Consider the following 25,575-nt stretch of genomic DNA (forward strand, 5'->3'; position numbering starts at 1 on the left):
GTATGTGTGTATATATATCTCCTCATTATATGTTCCATTCTATATGCATCCGAAGAAGTGGGCTGTAGTCCACGAAAGCTTATGCTCTAATAAATTTGTTAGTCTCTAAGGTGCCACAAGTACTCCTGTTCTTCTTTTTAATTGTATGATGCTTTAAACAGGCTGTATAATATTTGTGGAAGCTCAATGAGTCTCACTGACTTTGCTAATCATTTGAATCAGTTGGCATATATTCTCCGGGGTTTTGATTTATTTTCATTTTCCCATATGATCCATTTAACACAGCTCTGCCTGGTGGCTTGTCTACACTGGCAAGTTTCTGCGCAGTAAAGCAGCATTCTGTGCTTAAACTGTAGATGTTTACACACTGCCAAGCCACTTTAAGTGCAGAAACTCCTCAGTTGCAGAGCTGCAAAAAAAAAAAAAAAAACACCTCGACAAGAGTCGTAAGGCTGTTTGTGCAGAGGCTCCAGGACTCTATTGCCGGTGTAGACACTTGATTGCTTTCTGCGCTGTAATTGGCCTCCGGAACTGTCCCATAACAAGTGACTGCTCTGCTCGTTGTTTTGAACTCAGCTGTTCTGAAGACACACGCCCCTCCCATTTCAAAGCACTGTTTCTGACAGCCTTTGTGTGCTGTGCTGATCTGCTCTGGGACACAAAGCAAATCATTAATGTGGAATGCTCGTGCTGTTGAATACAGAGGTGTGTGTGAGAGAGAGAGATTGCTGTGCAGAGAGCCCAGGGAGGGAGGCGGGGGCTGATGTCAGGGTTTCCCCTTCCCCCTGCCTCAGGACTGATTATATCAGCCTGTAGCTACCATTGTCTATTCCCCAGTATTTTCACATAAGGGGCTTTTTAAATAAAACATTATTTCTTTGCCCCCTCACCATACTCTGGTAATAGCTGTTCTTTTGACAGAACTGGACAAGGTGCTATTTGTAACAGGTTTTAATTCTTTTCATAGAGATTTTCTCAATTTCCATTCCAGTTGGGGCAAGAAGCCTAAACTCATTATCAATGTCAAGTACTTAATACATTATTTCAAAACCTCGATATATAAGGAAGTCTGAAGGAAGCAAAAAGAGAACAGATTTATTTGACTGCCAAACTTCATATTTACTTTCCTAAATGTAGTTCCCTTAAGAGACTGTGTCTCAAAACCAGGGAAGGTTGTGTAGTTATAAGATATTTGTGTTCTACTTTGTCTGCCTCAGTACACACAAACTAGAAGTGAAAGCAAACATACTGATTGAAGACTAAGGTATAAGGTCACAAGTTAGGTGTCTGGGTGCCATAATTTGTATTAACTAGCTACAAGTAAGGAGTCAAGGTTTGAGGTGAAAGCACTAAATTGAGGTTTCTCTCACATCAGACACAGATGTATTGAGTAGCGATGAGTCCAAATGAACACTCTAGGTTGAAAAGCCAACAAGCATGGGAAAGTCTTGATTTAAACATTACAAGCTGAATCCCCTTGTAATCTTCAGCTAAGAAAGCTCATAACTATTTATAAAATACACATTCATAGTTTTGTATACTTTCATAATTACCTGATTTTTATTCCTATGTTATGCTTTGATAGCAGAGGTTGAAAAGTACGACGAAAACCTCCATGAAAAGACCGTTGATCAAGGTGGGGCGCAGAAGCGATACTACTTTGAAAATCTTAAAATCAATGTGCCACAGATAAAGTTGAGCGTCTTCACTTCCAACAAACTGCCTCTAGACCTTAAGGTAAGCCAGTGCACACAACACCTCATTAGATCCACTATCTTTCTAACTTGATAGATTTACTTTGGGAGAAAAAGATGTGTACGTTTTAATTTGCTGCTCTCTGTTTCTGCTTATGCAGCATCTTCCTAGATTGCAACATCTTGTACAAGCTTTCTTAGAGCAGTAGGCTCAGAGACTCGTTGTTCCAACACCGCATATTAACTTCTTGTTGCAACAGTCTAAAGCCTGGAGGTTTAAAGCTCATTGGTTATAGTAAGGAGCATAGGCGTGCCGCCTTCACTATATTATCGAAAGAAAAATACCTATTGCACAAATTTAAATGCATTGTTGTCATCAGTAGTTAAAACAAGATATACGTACATAGGGATCAAGTGGTAGCAACTGATGCAACTGGGGTTGAGTGAATAACGTCTGCTGAATCAAATACTTTATAATATTAGCAGCAGTGTGGGTTCTCCATTAAATTCTTTCTCTCTCACACACACGTGCTCAAAAACTAAAAAGCAATAATACAGGGTAACTAAAAATGGATAAATCCTAGCCTTAGATTGAAGGCCAACACAAGTAAGACCAGCATACACTGGAATTTAAAGCTAGTGCCTTTATTTCACAGAAGTTGACTTATAAAAGTACATTCAATTGCAATAAATAGCACGATCACATCTCAGAGGAAACTGCTTCAAAATCCTCTGTCTTTCCTGGATGCCTATGACATGCTGGTCCATAAAACCATTGGATTCTTCTAGCGATAAGATGTACAACCAATGCAAGTAATATGCAGTCTGACACAAAAAGATTTTAGTTCTAACTAGTGTTTAACATCTGTAGGAGTCATGATGCTTTAATAAGGTTTTGAAATGTCACTAGAAAATGCCAGTTCACCAATAGGAATAGGAATTCACCAATAAATGAGATTTCAGATAGTTCTCTTCTCCTCTTTCAGGCTCTTTCCCCCCACACTTTATGCAAGTTTAAAGGAGAACAAGTGATTAATATTGCTCAGATTTTCTTTTCATGCAGTTCTTCATTAGCATAGAATTTACCAATTCCAGCTAATTGAATTCAAGAGAAGTTGTATTGTCAGAGTTTTAGGAATCCACTTACATAGGAATCTCACAGTCTGGGATCTCAAACCACTAGGAAGTTCTTGCCATACAGTCTGCCCTTAAATTCTTTAAAGTCCGGAGGAAAATCATTAAATGAGCAGTGGATCTGTGTGTAGCTATTAGTGCATCCATTTTGCCATCTATGTAAAATGTCTGTACCTAAAACTGAGAGTTGTATGAAGCTCTGAAATAGTTTCTTGTAGCTCATCTTTTGCTTACTGCAATGATTAGATTTGTGAGCTTTAATTCAGAGTCAAATAGCAGTTCCAGTATGAGGCAAGCCCCAGGGTCATCTGGCTGATATTGCTCTGGAAGTATCTTGAACTGGAGGGGTGGGGAGGGAGAACACTGTTACCAGTTGTGCTTTTTTCCTGCTACGCATTTTGCAGTGTCTGCTTCAAGAGACTTGTATAACTTCTGCTAGCACAGAAGGCAGAACATTTCCAGCAGAAGGGAAAGTAAACCCACAGGAACTCAACTGTGTCTATGAGCTGCTTGATTCTCAGAGCTGAATTCTGCCCCATTGTCTTTAATTATAGAATCAGTGTTAAATGTGGTAACATAGTATCTAACTAACTGAAGCCTTCTTTAATTCAGAATGGCCTCTTAATGATTTATGGAGAATGTCAAGCTAATATCCTACTCTAAAGAGATGGCAAGAAAGGAATAGTCTGTGTCTGGAGGGAATGGGGAATATAGAATGAACAAGGCAAGCTCCTCAACTGTAGGGAGCGGCACGTGGATAAGAGGAGGACCACAGGAGAGTGACTGTAATATGAGAATTCCGAGAGATGGTAGAGAACTGGTTGCTAGTGCTGGTCATACACTTTTTGCCTTTTTGGGGGTTTTTTGGGGGGAGAGGGGTGTCCAAAACTGCCATTTTGTCAACCAAAACATGTAGGGAAAACAAAAAGATGTTGATGGAAAGATTTCACAGGTTTAGGATGGATCAGAGAGAGAGAGAGATTGAAAATCCAACTTTTTGCTCTGAAAACAGACATTTCATCACAGTTTTGTTTTGCAAAAACCAGTGCACAATGAAAACAAATTTCCAGACCTTGAAAATTGTCATGAAACAGAAGTGTCATTCCCTGACCAGCTTTACTGGCCACCTGAAATGATGGGGAAGGCTAACGTTTCCACCGTTAACCCTTTTTGTGTACAGCACCATAAAATTAAAGCAAGGGGAAGGGAGTTCATACAATCTGATTAAACCAAAAAACCCGACACCATTTCTGGTAGAAATGCCAACAATGTGCAGAAAATAAATTAATAGTGCTTTGAAAATAATATCAATGACAAATGAATTCAAAATTGACTTTGTTTTTAAATGGATACAAAGTAAAATTAAATAATAAAAATAAAAGATGGGAAAACCTGTTTGGATCATTTACCGTTTTCACCCCACTAATACAAACACTGCTAAAAACGTCACATTTTAAAAATGTTTTCTTTTGTGGCATGTGAGGTGTTACCATGGAATCCTGTGGAGAACTCAGCCATGGGAAATAAAATGAGATTCATCCCCACACACTCAGGCTGTTTTTAACAACCTGTTCTTGACTTGTCCTTGTTCACAGAACCATTATCAGCGTTCTTTGTGGTGTAACACAGGATGTAAAATGTGTAAGATTTTTTTTTTTTTGGTATTGGCACAAGAGAATGCTCCTTATCCATATCTGCTTGAGGAAGAGGAGGGAAGTGGTAGTGTGTGTAGGACTGCCTGGCCTGCCAGGCAGGTTTGTAAGACAAGTTGTTTTAGAGACATGCACTTATCAAACAATGGCAGCATTTAGCAAGAACACTAAAGGTATTTTCACAGATCTTAAATACTTTTGCTGGAAAATTTTTGACCCTACTACAGTCTCTCTTGCTTTTTTTTTTTTTTTTTTTTTTTTAAGAAAGAAACTGGTATTGTTAACTGAAAAAAGATGCATCCCAGCAGCTGCCAGCATTATCTCAAAAGAAAACTGGGCATATAAACTTTTTTCTTATAAAAACAGTCAGTGACCATGTAACATGTATGAAATTTTCAGAGAAGGGAGTTCCAGTCCTGTGTGGTACAGAATAGTTTGGGAGAAAAAGAGAGAATTTACTATACAGTTTTATATCCAAGTTATTTTTTTATACTATTGATAGCTATTTTTCCCTACCTCCTCAAATGTTTTTAGGCCTTGGGCACTAATTTTTGTCAATGTCAGTGCAGACGGATTATTATTTTTATTAGTTACCTGTATCAACAGACCTGCTTTATGTTGTATCTAACAATCATGGACAGGAAACTGCTTGCTACTTGTGCAAATAAGTGACAGGTTTGTACACTATTGCATTTGTTTAGTTATTCAGTTGCTACATGAATAGTTCCTAGTTTATCCCGCCCCCAATACACACACCTATGCCAGCTGTGTAACATAATTTAGTGGCCTGAAGATGGCAGAATAACTCACTTTGCCTAATTTAACTTTACATTTTAACATGGGTGTAACAATGATTAATGTGGAAAGATGTAACATAAATGCCAAAGATTTCTTGATACCTTAGAGCCTCAATGGATTAGGTATTTGGTGTGGATTGTGAAGTTAGTAAATGCTTCAACAGCTAATGCCACCTAGGAACTGAAGTAAAAGTGAATTTTAATCTTCATTTCCTTTCTACAATTTCTTGTTAAAAGGAAATAAAAGGAAAACAGTTCCTCAGATGCTTTTCATCTCATTTTCTGTTGTTTTATTTGACATACCTCAATTCTGTGATGTTAAAATATATTTTAATTTAAAAAATCCCCACCTCCAAAAGAACTAAGGTTTTTCAATCTAAATGTTATCTCCATTTTTTTTTCTTTTCATTTCTTTTCCTGAATTCATTTGTCCAAAATTATTATGCTTATATTAAAAGGTAAGACAGGAGACCATAACATGCTTGTCTCTTGGGCAACATTCACTTTTGGAGACCAAGTGACACTGGCTTCATGGAACCCCACTCTTTTCTAGATATAACATATAGTGACACTGATAGCAGTAACGTCACGGATGCCATCGCTCATTTCAGTCACAAATCATCTAGAGTTGCAGTTCATGAATAGAAAAAGTTCTGCCAAAGATGGTTTCTGTTCACGGGTAGGAAAGCTTCTGCTAAAGCTTGTCTTCATCTAAGAGTAAGTTTCAGAATCAGTGCTATGAATCAAACAGAAATTTGGTGTTAGTTTGAAGGTAAGAAAAATATTTCAGGTATATCACTTTTCTGATATATTTTAATACTGTCAAATAGCCACAGCTGAAGATTCCAAAGTCCATATCTTCTTTGTGCTAGTCTTAGTGAATGATCCAATAGATACACTTCATAAAGAGAATTGTCCTTCTCAAACTTACTTTATCGCTGACATTGTCTAAGATGAAGATGAGCAGTGCTGCTCTAAAGTAATTTTAGGGTATGTGCAAGCATCACCTGGGGTGTCCGTTTCTTCAGTCATCTTCCTCCCAGTGCTCAGACTTCCCCCATAAGGCTCCTTCCACTTAGACCTTTTCTATCTTCATCCTATTTAAAAAGTAAAAACTTGCTTTCTTCTACTGCTCCCACCCCCATCCGTTTGGTTGCAGAGGGGATAACACAAACATCCTTCCTTTTATTGTATCCTTAAACAAGCTCTGAAAATGAGTTTATGGACGATGAGCTATATGGGGCAGGCTGTTGTAGGATCAAAATGCATTAAAATTACTGGAGGAAAGCAAAGGCAAATTCTGACTAAACGGTTTTATTAGAGTTGTAATTGGTTTTAGGCATAATTTTGTAATGCTAGAACTATAAATAATTTTGTAAAAAAACTAGCAGCAAATAAAAACATCTACAGTTAGTCTGAGGGTTCCTCAGCTTCCCAGCCAACTTGCGAATGGATAGACCATTAGACTATATTTTATTTTTTAAGTATGAGCTTAGGCCATGTTTACACTGTCACTTACGTATGCAAAACGTATGCCACGCAGGGGTGTGAAAAAAACACTAAATTTCACCAGCATAAGCAGTAGTGTACACGCTGTGTCGGCGAGAGTGCTTCTCCCATCAGCATAGAGCGATTCCATGAGAGATCTTACAGTGGTGCAGCTATATCGCTGTAAGGTAGTGTAGATTTAGTCTTAGGTACAGCATGTCTACCTTAAATATCCTTTTAACAGACATACCAAACAAAATCCAGATGGGTCCTGTATTCTCATTGCTGGCACAATTCCCTTCCTTCACAATGTTGTTTGCAGTGTCCTAATAATAGTTGTCTGGGTAAAACCAGACACTAACTATATTGTTGAATGAACTCACACAGAAAAATAAGAAACAAAAAACACCCTGTCACCTATGGGCAAACGCTTTCAACAAAGCAATTGTCCCATATCTGACCTATGAGTCCTCTTCCTCAAGGGAAACCTGCTAACCACCTTCAAAAGAGGAGCTTGGGAACTTAAATTAATAACTCTGCTAGACACTAGAAATCATGGTCTCAACAGAGACGCAGATTTTATGGCTCATTACAACAATTTATAATCTTCTAAGCCTCCTTTATCATATGACTGTAAAGGTGATAATTGCCCTCTTCATTTTAAGTGGTTTCTTGCAACATGTGTTACGCCTTACACTTAACAATCTGCCCCACCTTGTATTAACTATGACGCTCTGGTTACCTTTTCCGGACCTGAAGAAGAGCTTTGAAGCTCAAAGCTTGTCTCTTCCTCCAACAGAAGTTGGGCCAATAAAAAATATTACCTCACCACCTCATTTCCTTCACAATGTTAATTTAAAGGCAGCTGTAAGTGAATCACACTGAACACAGATAATGATGAGAGATGAGACTGAGGTACATTAATGCCTGTGGCCTCAAGGAAATTGTTTGTGTAGGTAATATATACTCTGGTTTCTCTTCAGATCGTATAAATCTTTCGCCTTTCACTTCATCCAAACACATCCAGAAGAGTGGAAAACCTCTAATGGGCCATCCAATATGTATGGAGGGAAAATTCCCAAACTTCGGGTTCTGTTTAATTCTGTGTATTTGAACAAGTATCAGAATAATTAAGTATCTGATACAAAATTAAGCACAGGATCTTAGAAATAAGTTTAAAAAACTTGTTCTTTTGAAACTAAAATCCTGTAAAGTTGTTGGAAGATTTGTTACATCAGGAGGTGTACTTAATTACTCTCTAACCAGTGGGCAAATAGGGTTCAAACAATTTATCAATTGTCAGTATATTGGCGATGTCCAAAATTATTGCCATCATTACAAAGTGATTACTGCATGCTGCCAATTATCCAAATAACATGGGGGATTCAGATTTTATCTGAATAATCAGGAATTTGGATAGCCGAGAGTGCAGGAGTCATTCAGCAGCAGGGTGTCTCTCCAAGTCTGCACCCTGGGCTTATCCTTCCTGGCCTGGACTGCAAAGAGGAGGAAGTCTCTGCTCTGCCCTGTTCACTCCGGGGCTGCAGAGGGCTCCTTGCATTGCCCCTACGGTCACAGACACCCAATCCCTGCAAATGCAAGGTGCTGGAGTGAGGCTGCAGTCCTGGCGGGGCAGAGCAGGGACTCCTGGCCAGTACTCTACACTGCCCTGCCAGAACTGCAGCCTTCCCTGCACCTTGTGCCTGCAGAGATCGGGTGTCACCGGCCCTCTGCAACTCCGCTGTCATGCCCCACTAGCTCGCTGACTCCTGTGACAGCAGGGTTACGGAGGGCTCCCTGCGCTGCTGCACGAGCCATTCAGTAGCAGGGTGGCCTCCCTGGTTGAGGACTTGTCGTCATCCTCTTTCTCACGGCTGTGACTGGGGATCTCTGCTTTTTTATCCAAACCTTCTCATTATCCAAGTCCCTTCCTGGTCCCCCAGCAACGAAGGGATTCGGATAATGCAGTGGTTCAGATAATAGGGTTTTGGATAAAGGCGAATATACTGTATCAGGAAAAAGTTGTTATAGCTGCTAGATAAATTTGGTTTGTTGCCTGCTTAGAAATCAATTAATTCAGATATCATGGAGGAGGAGTACAGATGAACATAAAAGTTGTAATTCCAGTTTTTATTTAATTAGGCACTGAAAAGCACACTGGGATTTCCTCTAATCCGATTTGAAGATGCAGTGATTAACCTGGATCCATTTACTAGGGTCCACCCATATGAGACAAAGGAGTTTATCATTAATGACATCCTTAAGCACTTTCAAGAGGTGAGTGTCAGATAAATCATATTGTGACATCCACTAAAAGTCTACAACTTTTCTGTTTTAGTAGCTCTTTACCAAATATTATAAAATATTAAATTCCTTTCCCTGTTTTAATGAGTAAATATGTAACGCTTAATCATTGTATGTGTTTATATAAATACTCTTTAATCATACTGAATGTTAGGGGGCAGATACTCTGCTGGAGTCTATCAATGTAGCGCCGCTGAAATCATTAACTTCTGGCTCCTCCAGCTTTAATGTTCTGGTATACTTTTTACTTTGAGGAGAATTAGTCTCTCCAGAACTAAATAGTTAAACTATGTTCCCATTTTTCATATTGATCAGCAGACACAGACTGGTAGACAGATATCATATTAGATAGATTTACCAATCAGAACACTGTACAAAGTACAAATGTTGTTGACCATGTCTCTTACGATAATGTTTTGACTTTTGCATCTTTTTGTTCTTTCCAGGAGTCAAATGTTAGCGTGTTGTAGTTTTTAAAATACTGTTAGCTCTGCTGACCATGAAATCTGATGTGTAGATAATGTTTTTCATTTAACTGTGTTTTATAGGAGCTGCTTAGTCAGGCAGCAAGGATTTTGGGCTCGGTGGATTTCCTTGGCAACCCTATGGGTCTCCTGAATGATGTTTCAGAAGGTGTGTCAGGGCTAATAAAATATGGAAATGTTGGTGGCCTTATAAGAAATGTCACACATGGAGTATCAAACTCTGCTGCAAAGGTAATTGTTGTTACATGAAATAATCTGTAGATAACGTGCAAGTTAACAGACTAAAAAGACATGTTGCATATTTATAGATACATTAAAACTAATTAGTTAATAACTAAGATATAATTATAACAGATCGTCCTTGAATTTTAATTTCCATAGGTCTTGCGTGTGGAATAAAAACTGTGTTTGGGGTGCAGGCCCCTAGCAAACACATAGTTAACTTTAAGCATGTGAGAAGCCCCATCAAAGTCAATGGAATTACTCAAGTGCTTAGAGTTACTCATTTGTATAAGTGTTTGCAGGTTCAGGGCCCCCGTTAGTAAAATAATAATTCTCCATCATGGTTAGAACATGAGTCTTCCTGCATACATGAACAGAACTGTATATTAACTCTGTTATTGAATCCTGCTGAAATTCTAGGGCTTTGGGATGTTCAGGTTTAATTTTTCACTGGGAATTTAATCAGTTAATATGATGTGAATGTAAAGATTATTGTCATCCTGGAGTTGAAAGATTTGCCAGCACTACCCTGGATGCTCCCTTTTCTATGCCACATAGTAGCAAGTTTTATTTTACTAGGTTTTAAAGTTGTTTTGCTTGTTTTGAAAATATCATTTATTAAAAAAAAAAATCTTTGATACTCTGTGTACAGCTTTCCGGGTTTGTGCCTTTTTGATACTCTTACAAAACAAAGGTGTTTGATTTAAATGTAGCTAATAAATAATTCTATGCTATGGTGAAAACGCTTCTTTCCTTCTGAGGAAAGCGAAGGTAAGTTGATTAGGAGGCTCTAGTGCACTAGTACTGTAACTGTTTCTAAAATCTCATTAATTATTTTGTGCCTGAGAAAAAGGCATGGTCTGAGCACAGGACTTAGAGCTAGGAACTCCTTGAATTATTTTGTTTGTTATTTGTATTTCGGTAGCTCCTAAGAACCCCAATCATAAACCAAGAGCCCATTGTACTAGGCACTGTACAAACACATCTTGGTTTTGGCACTGACTCCCTTTGTGGTCTTGGGCAAATTACTTTACTTAACATCTCTTCCTCAGGTTCTTTATATGTGAAGTTGGAATAATACCTTCCTCATATGAGGACTTTTTGATGGAGAAGGGGAGCTCTATTTAAGAACTTACTATTTTATTAAAACCTATATTTCCATCATAGACCATGGTGGATCCTAAAGATATGTTCTATCAATTTGGGAACAAGAGAGAACTGAAAGTCCATGTTAGTTGCATGGGAATTTAGATTATAGAGAAAGTAATATACATAATGGTTTTAACAGTCTGAATATCAGTGCTTTTGGGAGTTCCGTAATGATGATCTTTCATCTTTGTGGGTGGATGCAGTTAAGGCATCTACAGATGAACAAAACCAAGTCGTAAAAGGGTTATCACATGGTGAAGAGCAGTTATTTGTTCAAGGTTTAAGATTTCTGGAGCGGACTGTTTTTGGGGTGGGGAGGTGTAGGCGAGAGAGTGTGATTAAACAAGTAATACTTTCTTTCCCATAAACAGAAGTGTATTATCATATTGGTAGTCTCTGGTAGATTGGGGCTTGCATCTTTTCCTCTGGTTCTGGAAGCTTGCATTCTTGATTGGAGTCATGCGGAAGTTAGGCAGTCAGTTTACACTGGAGAGCAAGGGTAGTCAATAGGCGGACTGCAGGCCAAATCTGGACTGCCGGCCACTTTTGAACAGACCCTGAAATATTTGTATTTACTTATTATCATGATTGTTGTTATTTCTATTATTATTTCCTCTGGAGTCTGGACCTTGACTATACCTTGAGCAAGAAATTTGGACCTTGACCAAAAAAACAAATTGACTACCCCTGCTGGAGAGGCTGTGGTTACTGTCACAGCCCAGCTTCATGGTGCACTGTATGTACAGAGCATCTTCCTGAGGGGACTATACTCCCAAAATTATCCTTGTGCTTTTTTTCTTGGGAGAATCCCAAACATGGGCCGTCTGTGATAGGATGATGGGAGAGAATCCTTTTTTCCCCCCTTAACTTAGAGTGGCAGCCAAGATGTAAGGAGAGCAATCACCAGGGCAATAAGGCTCTATAGATATCTTCCTTTATAAAAATGACCTATGTTAATTACAAAAAACAACTATTTGTCAACTTCTCAGTCACAATATGTATGAGATAAAACAGATCAGGGTTAGTTATCAGGCATGTCAAATGTCCAGTGTCAGTTGATAAGAGGGGCCAGTCCGTGTTTCAAGCACAAAGATTTCTAATAAACCGAATTCCGTCCTGGAAGATCATTCACCTAGGATTGAGGTAGACAAGATAAGGGCAATAGTCTTTCTGATACAGGAAAAGAGTCAACATGATCCAGTTTCTAATTTCCGAAGTATCGTGGAACTGGGTGATATCAATCCTTCTTTGCCTGCAGCTTCTGTCTCTTCTAGTCTCCTGCATGGAGATTACTCCAATGGTAAGACAACACATGTGAGAGTTTCAGAGATTGTTAAACGGACATAGATTAATTCCCAACAGCAAATGTAAAGGAAAGTGAAAATACCATTCAAGAGGGATCCATTGTCTTATGTAAGGATTCTCCTTTCCCAGTCTGGTCCCCAAGCCCCTGGCCACAGACACTAGCCGTTATGTCGGGGAAGCCCATTCAGGACTCACCGGGAACACAGTCAAGGTATGAAAGGCTTCACAGTGTCAACTTTTGCTAGAGATAAGTGGTCAGGTTGGCCCTTCAAACCTTCGCAGAGCACCTCCTGTGCCAATTGGGCAACCAGACAACTGCAGCGTACATAAACCAGAAAATGGAACTCAAAAAGTTGATCTAAGTACGGGAGCTCTATGGCTGCTGTCCTGGACAGAACATCACTTTAGTTTCTATCAGGGTGCTCCACGTAAAAGGAAGCACACTGAATGCAAAAGCAGATAGACAATGCTGTGCAGTCTCTGCACCAAGGAATATTGCTGCTGCTATGTTATCCCCAGGTGCAGATGTTCCCATCTAGTAGAAATTTTAAAAGAAGGCTGCTCTTCGCTAGGGAAGCAGACAGGTCGATAGGAGCGGAGGCTGTGACCCAAACATGGCCAAATCTACTTTTAGACACTTTTCCCTTTCTCCCACTAATAGGAAGAGCAATTCAAAAGGTCAAAAATGTAGTAGTATTGGGCAGTCTCATAACCCCAGATAAGCCAAGACCAGGGTTTTCATACCTAGCAGATCTGCCACAAAGCTCTTCAACAGGTCTTCTCGGTAAACAGAATCTTCAAAGTTCGCGACTGTATCCTAACCCAAGTTATCGGAGTCTTAACACCTTGTCTATTGAGCAGCAGCAAGTCTCAACCAAGATCGCGTGCTGCTTCTCAAAAGTGATAAATACCCTCCTTGCCCCTAGCAAGCTTTCCACCATTTGGGCCTATGCAAAAGTATGACCCAGATCTCATACTGGTGTCAAGATGGAAGCATCAGCACCAGTATACACGGTGTTCCATCTCCTTTAGATTTCTTACAGGGCAATCTAGACCTGCAGCTGAGATCTCCCATCCTATCATCTATGTCTAAGCACTAACAGTGTCACAAATACAGGCCTAATACAGGATAGGGCCTATATTTGTCACGGTGGTGCTGGTGGTAGATCACTTAATGATATGGAGCTTCCTGAGAGCTGTACATTTGTCCAAATGAACACTTATCCCCATGTTCTGTGCTTACAGTGCTGTGTGCTCTCATGATCCAGCTGTTCCAACCATTGATATCTATTTCTTTTGTATTTCCTTTCCATACGGATTTGTTTCCTGGTTGCAATCACATCTGCAGTAAGAGTCTCATAAATCTCTGCCTTTAAAGGCACGAGCCTTACTACGTTTTCCACAAGGGCAAGGTCATTCTTTGAACTTCAGAGTCATTTGTAACTAAGGTTTCTGTTGGGGAGATTTTCAAAGACACAGTGGGCAGTTAGATGTCAAACTCCCATTGAAACTGCATGCGAGTTGAGCAACCAACAGTCTCCTTCTCAAAAAGGGCTTCTCTCAGCAGAGTGATAATCCCCCTGCTTATGTGGCGGGGGTGAGCAAGACACTTGTGATGAAGGTGAAGGCTTGTTCCCAACTAGTTGTACTGCTTTTGCACAACTAGATATAACCCTGGAATGCCAATAGAACTCCAAACTGATATTTCAAATATAACTTGTGAAATGCCAGAACTGCTGCAGTGAGTAAAATTAATTAAAACCTGCTTTCTCTTTAAAATATATATAACTGTGTGTCGCATAGGTACCATTTTAATTTTTGTTAAGTATAAGAAGGAAAAACTCAAATCTGACCGTAACTGCAACAGAAAACATGACCTGGCCAATAGATCATGTTCATGTTGCTCCACCGGTGCCGTCTGTAGAGACAGAATGATTAATTAGTGTCTGCTCTCGCTACAAAGGGTTTCACCTGATTCAGCGGTGCCAGAAATTGTCCCTTTTCATCAATGCAACCAATTCTGTGGAGCTGGCAATGCAGCCAAAACTTGATGAACTGTCCTCAATATCTAGTAATTAGCAGCCACAGGCTGAAAAATCTTTCACAAATCTTATTTGTTTTTCAGTTACCCGGTGTCTTATAAGATCCTTGAATAAAATTTATATTAGATTTTAAGGTGAGTTGGAGGGTGTAAATAGGACTAGATCTGTTCATACAACCATGTCAGGCTAAACTTTAATCATCACTGTAAAGGAAATATATACAGAGTGCCTGCATGAACTGAAAAGTAAGTTATTTATAAGTTGAATCTGTTTTTGTCATTTTATGGCTTTTCTATTTTACAGTGCTGTTGATTATTCCTGTAATGGCTTCTCCATGCATCTCAGAACACGCAGTGGGTAAATGCCTTCTTTCAAGTGGGAAAAGTTCAGTGTATTTAAGTTGGCACAAAACCCTAGGTTAAATAAAGTTCATTTCAGACAGTTTTGTAGTTTTTATCCCTTGGAGGCTACAAGTTTTGTATTTTAAAAAGTACTTTGATCCTAAATATAGGCACCTGAGGGAATTTGATTCCCTCTGCATGTAGGCTCCTACAGTGGCCATATGCACAGAAATGACTCAAATTCTTGGCATGCAAACTTTTTTCTTTTTTGTTTTCCGCCTTAGGCATGATACTACTAAAACCTAAAATTATTACTCTTTCAGTCAGAAATGCATGTTAGATGCTGAGCTAAATACCAAAATAAATTAAAACCCTGTATTGACTCTGTACTTTCTTCTGACTTGAAGTCTGTTTCATTGTACCCAATACTAGTAAATAGATATTGTGCCAAGATAATGCAACTCCTGGTGCAAAATGATTTGAAAGTTTAATATACTTTATAATTGTTTTGTGCTATTTTATGTGAGAATCAACTTTTCAGATACTGTACGTGATTTGTCTAAGATTTGCAATCCTTATAGGAATCCATCCTATGGGTATATATGCATTACAGCCACTGGTGTGAATAGCAGCTCATGTAGATGTACCCACGCTAGCTGCGCACAAGCTAGCTCGCTAAAAATAGAAGTGAGCAGCACGAGCCCCGACCACCCTGTATACCTTCTCGCTTGTGCAGCCAATGCTGAAGTCCATACCACTCTCCTTCCTTTTCTTTATGGCAAGCTAGCTACAGTACAGCTAGTGCCGGTACATCTAGCCGGGCTGCCATTCGTCCATTTACACGCCTGGCTTCAGTGTAATGTATCCTAAATCATTGGTATGTGATGGAAAAGCTACGTTCCATTTCGGCATATAAATATTTAATGGGAAAATGTTTTAAAAAAATAAAAGCAACACTGAAAACAAAACAATATTATAAAGCTTTCGGACCTTGAAAATTCCACCAGACAGCTTTGCCGATGCACCTCAGTCCTGACTTGCAGTTTCCCTGGTTTTCAAATTCTAGGTCTCTCTTGACCCATGAATGCCAATTATAATAATTATTTGTGGACATGAACAGACAGGAACTAGTAGGAATCCATTACAGCCATTTTTACTTGAGTTAATTAAGGAGGTGAAAGGCTTGAGCCCTGAGCCAAACCAAAAAAGGGCCTGTCCAGGACTGTCTGCGTTACAAATACAACCGTGTCAGGGGTCCCAGTTATAACAGGACTGCTCCTTAGCCGACTACAAATCTGTAGTGCAGACAAAGTGTTAATGTGTTCTGTAACCTGCCTAAAGACTTTGTCATGTCCCAGGCTTTAGCCTGCTTATGGCAAAAGGTTAAGATCCTAGTTTTACTTCAAATGAGAACTAGGTCCGTTGACATGATTCCTTTTTGTAGCAGAAAAAAGTCTCTTTTGTAACTATCTGTCAATATAATACTAAAAAACATTTAAATCAAAGGAAGAAAATCGTAAGTTTTTGCAAAGGGATAATAAGGATTCTGAAAGCTATAAATATAAGCAACATAAAAGGATAAACCTCATTTAAAAGAGAGCTGAGATTTTCTAGTAAAGTTTGATGTTTTCTGAAGGAGGTTTTATTTTGCTTCCTTAAGCAGTTGCCAGCTGGTGGCTGGCTTTTTGTAGGTGTACTTTTTGCACTAGCTCTTAGTTTTCCAACTCTGGAGTAAGAGAGAAACAAAAAACCCAGGTAAAGGAGAATTTTTCATATAAAATCAGGGAGAATTCAGGGGTGTGACAAAGCAGTTTATAAACTCAGACTTTTAGTTGCTTCCTGTGCAAACTAAATATAAACAAAATTTGATTAGTGGCATTCGACCTATCATTTATGCAATGTCCCTGAAGCAGATTAAAGCTGTAGAACATTTCATTGTGTGAACAGATGACAGTGATTACTTATGAACTATTTGCTAATAGCCATCTTCCCTTAAATGTATATATAAAAAGGCAATTTACTTCCTGAACTTTGCTACTTAAAGAATCTATAACCAATCAGGATGTCACTTTTTAAATAATATTTGGTTTTCAGCACAGAGCACAGCTGGGAGATGCATATTTTAAAAAACACATTAACATAACATTAGGGAGGGATTCTGTCATATATCTTTGATCCCTTATGACACATCACCCGTCCTTTTGTTCTGCACAAGAGAGTTCTTATCTCTACATTTTTACCAGATTTGCTTTTCTTACTGAATTAATGCAACGTTTTTAGATTTGTCAAATAGGTCTTGGCAGGGTTTAAATCAGTGATCCTTCGACTGAAGCTCCAAGTGGCTCTTTAATGTGTTCTGCAGCTCTTTGCAGCACATGATATTAAAACACTGTAGTTAATTATTAACCAGTCCGGATGCTCTTACTATATAGATATCTATCTAGTAAATGAAACAATGAATTCACACTACTACAGCTCTTTTGGGTAATGTTGATCGCTAATTTGGCTCCTGAACCACGGAGGTCTGAGTATTACTGATTTAAATAAACACTTAAAAGAATCTTTAAAATGGCATTTCAGCGCATGAATAAGTATTTTATTTTCCGTGAACTGTTTCCTGTTTTCTTTAGTTGTCAAATTCTTTGTGAGATTCCTACTTCATTAATATAGTAAGTCTGCATTGTTGAAGAGAGCATCCTCTTTTTTTATATCTATATATCCATTGTTCTGTTTTGTGGTTTCCCACCATGGAAGAAACTAGCTTCTCTGATCCTTAATGTTTCTCATCCCCATGGTGGTTGAGCAATACTGCCAGTTAGTTAACAGTTCTGTTAGTCTTGTGCCACTCCATGAATCTTGTTCGATGGTATCACAGAAGAACACTGGCTGCACAGCCAACAAAGGCAAGACATGTTTTTTCCATGTATATATTAGGACTTCCTTTGCTGTTTATCTGACGCTTTAAATCATTCTTTTGGGGCAGATGTCTGGAAACATTCAGTGGGATATATCCATACTTCACAAGATATCTTCATTGAGCCAGAGGCTCGGCCCATTGTTTCAGAGCTCATCCTAATTGTATATAAAGTTTTAGAGCACCAGAGGTTTGCATGGACCTTTTTAGAGAGAATAAATACTGTCTTGAGGATATTACTAGCCAGTTAGATACGATACAAAAGCATGCAAAGAAAATTGACATCATGCAAGGCAGATGGAAGGAGGTTAATTCAAATAAGGATAGTGTGTTTCTTGTTTTTGTAAGGTATGCATAATGTTAGTTCCAACTTTTAAAACTTAAATGTTGCCGTAGGAGTGTGAGTCAGTGTTAGAGAGGTGGGATTTTGAAGCCAGGTAAGGAGGCAGCATTAAAATACAGGTATGGGAAGGATAGTCCAGGAATTTAGAGGACATGCAGGCATGTGTGGGAAGGGGAAGCAAAGACAACATGAAGGGCAGTAGAATTGGCAGAGCATATGATCCTAATAGGAGACTGACAGGAAACAAGAGATGAGATGGTTGGCAGTGGCAGGGCTATGACTAGGGGATATGAATTTGAAGTGGAAAGCGATTGGGAGTAATGGAGGCTGCAAAAAGGGAGTAATATGGACAAGTATTGGCAGAGGAAGATGAGTTTGTCAGTGCCACTTTAGTCAGGCTGGAGGGATGTAAGAAGGGAGTCCTGTACTCCAGAAAGAAGAAGGTTGCCGGAATCTAAGCAAATTACTACCAAGGTGTGGATAGCTGTCTGTAAAATAAACAGCAAGTTAAAATTTTGCATCCCTTGATTTATACAGTCAGCCATTCTCATTTAAGATACTTCTATTCAGAAGCTAAGACAGTTAATGCATGTCCATCATTGGAAATGTTTTGTCTGAGCAACTCCAGGATCATTTTGACAGAACGGAATTGTAAATAGCTGAAATGAGTCATCCTATGGTAAATTTTATTCAGTAGTGCTGGGAAATTTCTCATCATCAAGGATCTTCACACATGAAGTTTAGAAGAGCTAACTTTTCTCACCATTCTTTTGTGAATATGTGAAGCTAACTAGACAACTGATGATGTGGTATGATCTTCATTGTCATCAATTCATTATATTGTTGTGTCTAGGTTGTGGCACTTTCATCTTGGCACCACTCTGCTGTCTGACCAAGACTAATGAGTGGATGTGACAGCTGGTTTAGGTTCAAATTCGGCAAAATGAGAAAAGGCTGCAGACACCTAATTGATTGAGTTTGTTTTGCCCAGGCAAATTGTTAGGTGTCCTTTTGGATACTGAGCTGAATATGGAAGTGCAGGTTTCAAGGTTCATTACCTTGAGTGGATTTTTTTTCATTTCCAGAATTTTAACATTATGTTGGTACAGGTTTATGTACCAGAAGTCTTCTGTATTCTTAATTGTGTGCCTAAAATGGAGCCAATGCAGCCTTCTGTGCTGTAATCATTTTCTGCTGTTTTTAAGTAGTAATCTCCTCTTAGTTTCAGTGATTGAACTTTTGAAGATTTTCCATATAAACATCATTTATGACATCTGTTAAACTGGATTAAATAGTAGATCCAGCGGACCGTGGCTGCCTCTTGTCAGTTGAGTTTGCATTTTAGCATAAAGGGATGTGACAGCACATCTGCTTTTGCTGCATCAGAAATCAACAGAAGTTGGAACTGAGGACCGTGATAGGAAATATTCCAGTTACTATAAGGACAAATGGAAAATTATAGACCAACTGTCTGGCCAAATTAATAATCAGAATTGGTGATGTAGTACTGTGCAAACAAACAAGATGTATGGTCAGGTTGCTTAATGCACTAGTGCAGGGATTGGCAACCTTTCAGAAGTGATATGTGCCGAGTCTTCGTTTATTCACTCTAATTTAAGGTTTCGCGTGCCAGTAATACATTAACGTTTTTAGAAGGTCTCTTTCTATCAGTCTATAGTACAATTAAACTGTTGTTGTATGTAAAGTAAATAAGGTTTTTAAAATGTTTAAGAAGCTTCATTTAAAATTAAATTAAAATGCAGAATCCCCTGGACCGGTGGCCAGGACCCGGGCAGTGTGAGTGCCACTGAAAATCAGCTCGTGTGCCACCTTCGGCACAGGTGCCATCGGTTGCCTACCCCTGCACTAGTGAAAGGTGATCAGATACAATGGTGATGAATGCAGTATAAGAATCTGTGTAGAGAGATACAGAATATGCGGGAAAGTTGGGTTTAGTTTTCAATCTCTTGCTCCCCCAACTCGGGGGGAAAGTCTGTAGAAGCAGACCACTCAGATCCTTGGGGGCAGTGTAAAAGGGAAGTGCCTCCTTTTAGTAGACAGTGATTCCACTGACTAATGGGGTGACAATCACAAACCATGAAAAATGTCACCCCTCCTTCATATGTTCAGAAAGATCTGACATCCATGACCACTGTATCTTGAGAGAGATTGGTTTAAATCTGTGCAAAGATAAGGCAAGTCTATGAGTTTTAAAGGATCATTGAATCTTTGTTTCTTCCCATATTCCCTACCCGCACCACCTTAATCCTCATGTTTTGTTAAAGAAAATTAATAGATAAATAAATAGATCTATGTGGTCCCTATGATTCTGTTGTGGCCACAGTCATAGCTGAGGGAAAATACCATTAAAGAGTGTGTGTTTTGTTAAACAGCTACATAAAAACTGGTATCCTGCTTTACCTTGCCTGTGAGTTCAAATGAAATTGATGATGTGCTCTGTTGAAAGAACTGTTTGATCTGGACTTGGTGTCTCTTTTAATAAGTATGCATTCAGAAGCAAACTGACATGTATTTGGCAGCTTTATACCAAGCTTTTTCCAAGCAAAATTATGTGGTAGGCAAAAGGCATCAGTTTATCAACTGCTTAAAAAAAAAAAAAAAAATAGTTTTGCCATTTATTGAATTTTAAAGTGTGTTGTCAACGTGTAATCTAGACAGTTTCAAAAACCAAGTTAAAGAACTTGAGTTTCTACACCTGCTTTAGACCCCCACCAGCTTGAGATTTTACAAGCCATTATTGCTATTTTTCTTAATGTTTTTCTGTGTGATTGACTCCAAGTGGAGGAAACTAACTGTACAGAGGAAATACTAAAACATCCTATACACAGTGCTGCCAAATACACAAAATAAACAAATAGACGTAATAGAGAACTGTTTTTCTTCTATGTTTTGGTTACAGTAATTTTAAGTATTGTATAAATATATAGTAGGTTAAAAAACTTATACTGAAGTGTGATGTATAAGTTGCTGGTATTCTTTTTAAGCAAACAGTGATCTGTGTTCAAAGTTCTCATTTTTAGTCTTTGGTAGGTGAAAAGGGTAGAGTCTCAATTTTTCGTGAGTTGGGATTAGTCAGTTTTTAGTGATTTCGTGTCAGCCCAAACAGGCCTCCCAACTATAATTTGGATACAGACAATATAGAAAGCTTTGTGGAAAATTTAAAATAGATATATACAAAGCCTTAATGAGAATGAAATCTGTTGGCTAATAAAATGTGTTTTATTTTTGAACATAAGGTGAATACACGGGTTTATTTGTTTTTAAAGAAACGCTACAAGATAGTTTTGGCCACACATTTAGGTTTCATTTTAAACTTTAAAGCACTACAGAAAGTACAAGTGTCTTAATTCATTAAAAAAAAAAGAAAGAAAAAGAAAATTCTTTGTTTTAAATATTCTCCAGCAGTTTATTACAAAATGATAATAGGTATCAGCCACAGAAAGTGAAACTGACTGGAAACAGAAAGTGAAAGTGACTAGTCGGTTTTCCCAAGCAGAATGAAGTTCAGAATGTAAACAAATAGCACAGATGGTAAAATGAAATTATATTGTTTTGCTCATCTAAGGTATTAAGATAAAGACATTTTATTTTTAAGGAGACTTTTAAGCTGACAAAGTTCTTTAAGTACATTTAGGAATGGAAGGATTAGCTTTCGATCACTAAATGTCGGTAAGCGTAAATTTCACCATACACACACACAAATCCACCACCACAACAACAAAATCCATGGATAGTAATAGATATTTACAGATAGTCAAAGTAGGAAAAATGCTGCTTGAGAACTTTAGAGTTTGATTTAAGGATATTTACTTTATGTATTTTGACATGAGGTGTTGACAATTTGGATTTTAACGGTTATAAAGCTTTCACTTTTTGAATCTGAGTCCACTGTCATAAAATAATTGTCTGACCCCCTCCCTATAATTCCTTTAATTGTGAAAAAGTAAATCAATGAACATTGAAAAAATGCTGAAAAATAGATCTGTCAGATTTAAAAAAAAAAATCAAATTGTGCCAAGATACTTTTATTACATGTTAACTCAAAGAACTAGAAAGGATCTTTAAAAGTACTATAGAGTTTATAATACATGCCATTACACTATGTAAAAAAAACTTAGACGATTTGAAAGAGTTAACTTTCAGAAGGAAAAAATATTATCTGTTAAGAGTATTAGTTGTTTAATAAAGCATAGCTGCCCTCCAGATGAACCCGCCAGTGACTCTGCAGTTGGGGTCATTCCAAGTTCATGCTGTGGACTTTTGACTGCCTTCTGTGTATGTGAAAACAGCTGGCAGTTCCTGCAGGGATCACTCATTCAGCCCTGTAACACAAAACTATTGCCAATGGGCACCTGCTGGTGCAGCTTCACAGGAGATCCTTGGGGGAAGCTACCCAACTCATCAGGCATCTGTGGAGATAAAAACAGCGGGGGCTCCCCTGGGATACCCAGCTAATCAGGCATCCATACAGACAACTCATCAGGGGGCTTCACAGATTACCCAGCCAACATGCCGTTGTCAGAATGTATTACGAAGCTTAGTTAACGATGGGATGTGAGCTAATTAAAGGCTCTTTACTTTGATTCTGTGACATAAGTGGGGGTGGGGGAAATGTCTCCGGAATCTCCAAAAAGGTATCCTGTGCGTTCAGTGTTGAATGCAGCTGGCTTCTTTTTTGTTCTTCTGTTGATCAATATCTAAGGACAGAAAGGAGTCAGAGTCTATACGCATGTTGTATATGACACTACCATGATTTCCGCATTTGTAGAAATTCAGTATAGTACTACCTAATTCAAGCTTAAATCAATTCTGTCACTATATTTAATGTTCTGTCAGTATTTCCATTATAAATCACTGTCTTCAGAGGATTGTAACTTGGTCGTAAACATTTTGTTCTTGGCTTAAACTTTCTCATACATTTTCTCTGCTGGGCCCACTTGTTTTTTTTTAAAAAAATCAGTCTGGTATGTTTTATGCTTTCTAAGAGAGAATATATATTAACTGATTTTTAGAAACGCTCTTGTGCTTGAGCTAGGGAGCTGCGGGGGGGGGGGGGGGGGGAGGTTAATGACCAGTGATATGATCTTGCCACTTCAAATACTTTGCGAATCAATTTTAAATGACTACGGCTTTTAATTTGGAGAAGTCGCTCCTGCCACATGTACACAATAAGTTTTCAAAGACCACAAGTATTTTTATTATTCATATTTCAGGCCCAGGATAATACACGGTTGACAAATGTGTATTTATAAGTGGGGAAAATGGCTTCTTGCCTTTCTGTTAAATAATGTATGTTTTTTTAAAAATTCTTTAAATATGTACTATTTATACAATCCATCTAATAACAATGCATATTTTTTTAAAAAGCTAGGTAAATGTGCATTTGCACAGTAAAGAGATTGGGCTGTTGTGAGAGTAATTTCTAGTACATTTCCATTAGAGGGGTTTTTATGCTTTAACAAGAGACACAGAAATGCATTAAACATTAACCGGTGACACCACAACAAAAGCAAGGAAATCTATAGTAAATGATTGGCCACATATTCTTAATTCACTCATTGTGCCTACGTGTTATGTATATAGCTCATAACTCTGCATGATCTTCCTTGTTGTATGTGCTTATAATAGTTTTGTACAACAGCATGAGTTGAGGATAGATTGCCAGTGTTAACTCCGAGTTTGCTTGCTTTTCACTAACACAGTCTGTCCTTGGTGCATGTCATTGTGCTTGTTCATTAAACAAGATCATGCAGTGTGTTTAAGTTTAGGGAACAGCTACACAGTGAAATAAACAAATGACGCTTTTACTTTGCATTTCTTTGCATTTCGATGTGAGAGGTTTAATTAGTGTAAAATCTTTTTTTAACCAACTAAACTATAGATTTTTTTTTATTTTTTTTTTGGTAGTGAATCCTATAACTGACTAGTAAAAACGCTCAATGAACTGACTGTGGAAATAGCTTGATAAAAACAAGGCAAATAACTTCAGGGGACTAAAACATATTGACTTCTGTTAGCTGAAACCTATTGCATTATCCATTATGTTAATCACTATTAGAGACTTGTCCAAACAATATTATTACAACATATATATTCAATGGTAAACTTGTAAAAACTGGTTCAAAGTGTTATTAATGTGACTCTTTTAGTACAGTATATATTATAAATACAAATCTTATGGACATGGTTCTTACAAACAGGAACTCATAGCACAGGTGCTGACTTTTCAAAGTACTGGGGGGGGTGCTAGACTCTGGCTCCACCCCAGGCCCCGCCCCCACTTCACCTCTTCCCACCCCCACCCCTCACTTCCTGCCCTGTTCTGCCCCCTTCCCCGAGCACACCATGTCCTCGCTCCTCCGCCCTTTCCCCCCAGCCTCCTGCATGCCACGAAACAGCTGTTCGCGGCAGGCGAGAAGCGCTGATCCACGTAGGGGAGGGAGTGGATGGGCACTCACCATTTTCCTCCAGTGGGTGTTCCAGCCCCAGAGCACCCACAGAGTCGGCTCATGTACTATGACTCATAGTACTTTTTTTCTAATTCTTTAGTCTTCTGTTCTGTAGCTTTCATGAAAGTGGTAAAGAAACTTTTCTCATTTGTAGGAAGAAGTTTGATACATTTGGGCGATGATAAAGGATAATTTGATCAGATTTTGTACTACACAGGCCAAAAGAATACACTTCTCAGTAACACTTTCCTAAGTTTCTCAATTTTTTATATATATATATATATATATATATATATATATATATATATACACACACATATGTTTGAACCATTGGTTCCCATGACAAACACAGCTGAGATACTAGGTCATTTCAAGCCCAAGCTTTGTGTGGATGAGAGATTTAACTTTGTGAATAACACTTAAAGGAAGTAAATGTTAAGATAGCAGCAGAAAAAAGAAAACATTTTCAAGCCCTGCATTCGTGCTTAGGACAGCCTTCTTTGCTTCTATGATAAGGAACGGGTGCATTTGACGAAAGCTCTGGAAATCTTAATACTAACTGTGCCTGTTCATGGCTTTCCTATTCCTGCTCATGGAGGCCTTGCTTCCTGTAATGAACAGCTGTCACACTGAATCTAGATACAAAGGATTCTGTTTAGGATTTGCTGTTGTGATGTCAGAATGACTCTCCAGACATCGTGATCTGGGATTTTCCTGTTGCAAAATCCAGAAGTGTGAGGGAGTCAGCGATCACATGAGAGACTTAGTTCACAGTAGATTTTTCCAACTCCTAACTCTGTTCAGTTGGCACTTAAATTATTCCTGCCTGTCATTGAATTTGCATGCTTATAAGTTCTCTCCCTTCTAGTCCTTAAGACCCTACTTTTTAAATTTGAGACAAAATTCTGAACATCACAGAGGTGGTGATAAGAGTTTGAGAAGAGAAAGTTGCGAGGGCAGCAATTTAGAGCATTCTGCATGACCAACAACATACAGTGTTGAGGAGCCTGTAAGTCCTCTTGGTTGCAAGACTGCTTTGGATTTGCCGTATCCTCACTAGGCTTGGAACATCATATTTTTAATAATAGCACCTAGCTTAAACACAGTTGTTTCTAACATGGTATCTGTAGCCAGTGTGGATAAGGATTAATTTTAAAAAAATGATAAAATATTGATCTAGATTGGCTGTGAAGCTAGTCAGTATCAGATACTCTGTATTGTATTTTTTGCAAAAG

General features: G+C 38.4%; 1 protein-coding gene across 8 annotated transcripts in view; it reads left to right on the forward strand.

Moving 5' to 3' along the window:
• Positions 1–25,575, forward strand: part of VPS13D (vacuolar protein sorting 13 homolog D) — a 195,243-nt gene that overhangs the window by 108,045 nt on the left and 61,623 nt on the right. For 5 of the 8 annotated variants that reach the window (XM_034753528.1, XM_034753534.1, XM_034753532.1 and 2 more), the window contains 3 exons: positions 1,586–1,737; positions 8,908–9,042; positions 9,618–9,785. In XM_034753528.1, coding sequence (XP_034609419.1) covers positions 1,586–1,737; positions 8,908–9,042; positions 9,618–9,785 — 455 coding nt within the window. The remainder of the gene's footprint in view (positions 1–1,585; positions 1,738–8,907; positions 9,043–9,617; positions 9,786–25,575) is intronic. The other 3 variants (XM_034753531.1, XM_034753533.1, XM_034753536.1) reach the window with 1 other exon arrangement.

This window comes from Trachemys scripta, chromosome 19 (genome assembly GCF_013100865.1).
Source record: "Trachemys scripta elegans isolate TJP31775 chromosome 19, CAS_Tse_1.0, whole genome shotgun sequence".
NCBI classification, from domain to species: domain Eukaryota; kingdom Metazoa; phylum Chordata; order Testudines; family Emydidae; genus Trachemys; species Trachemys scripta.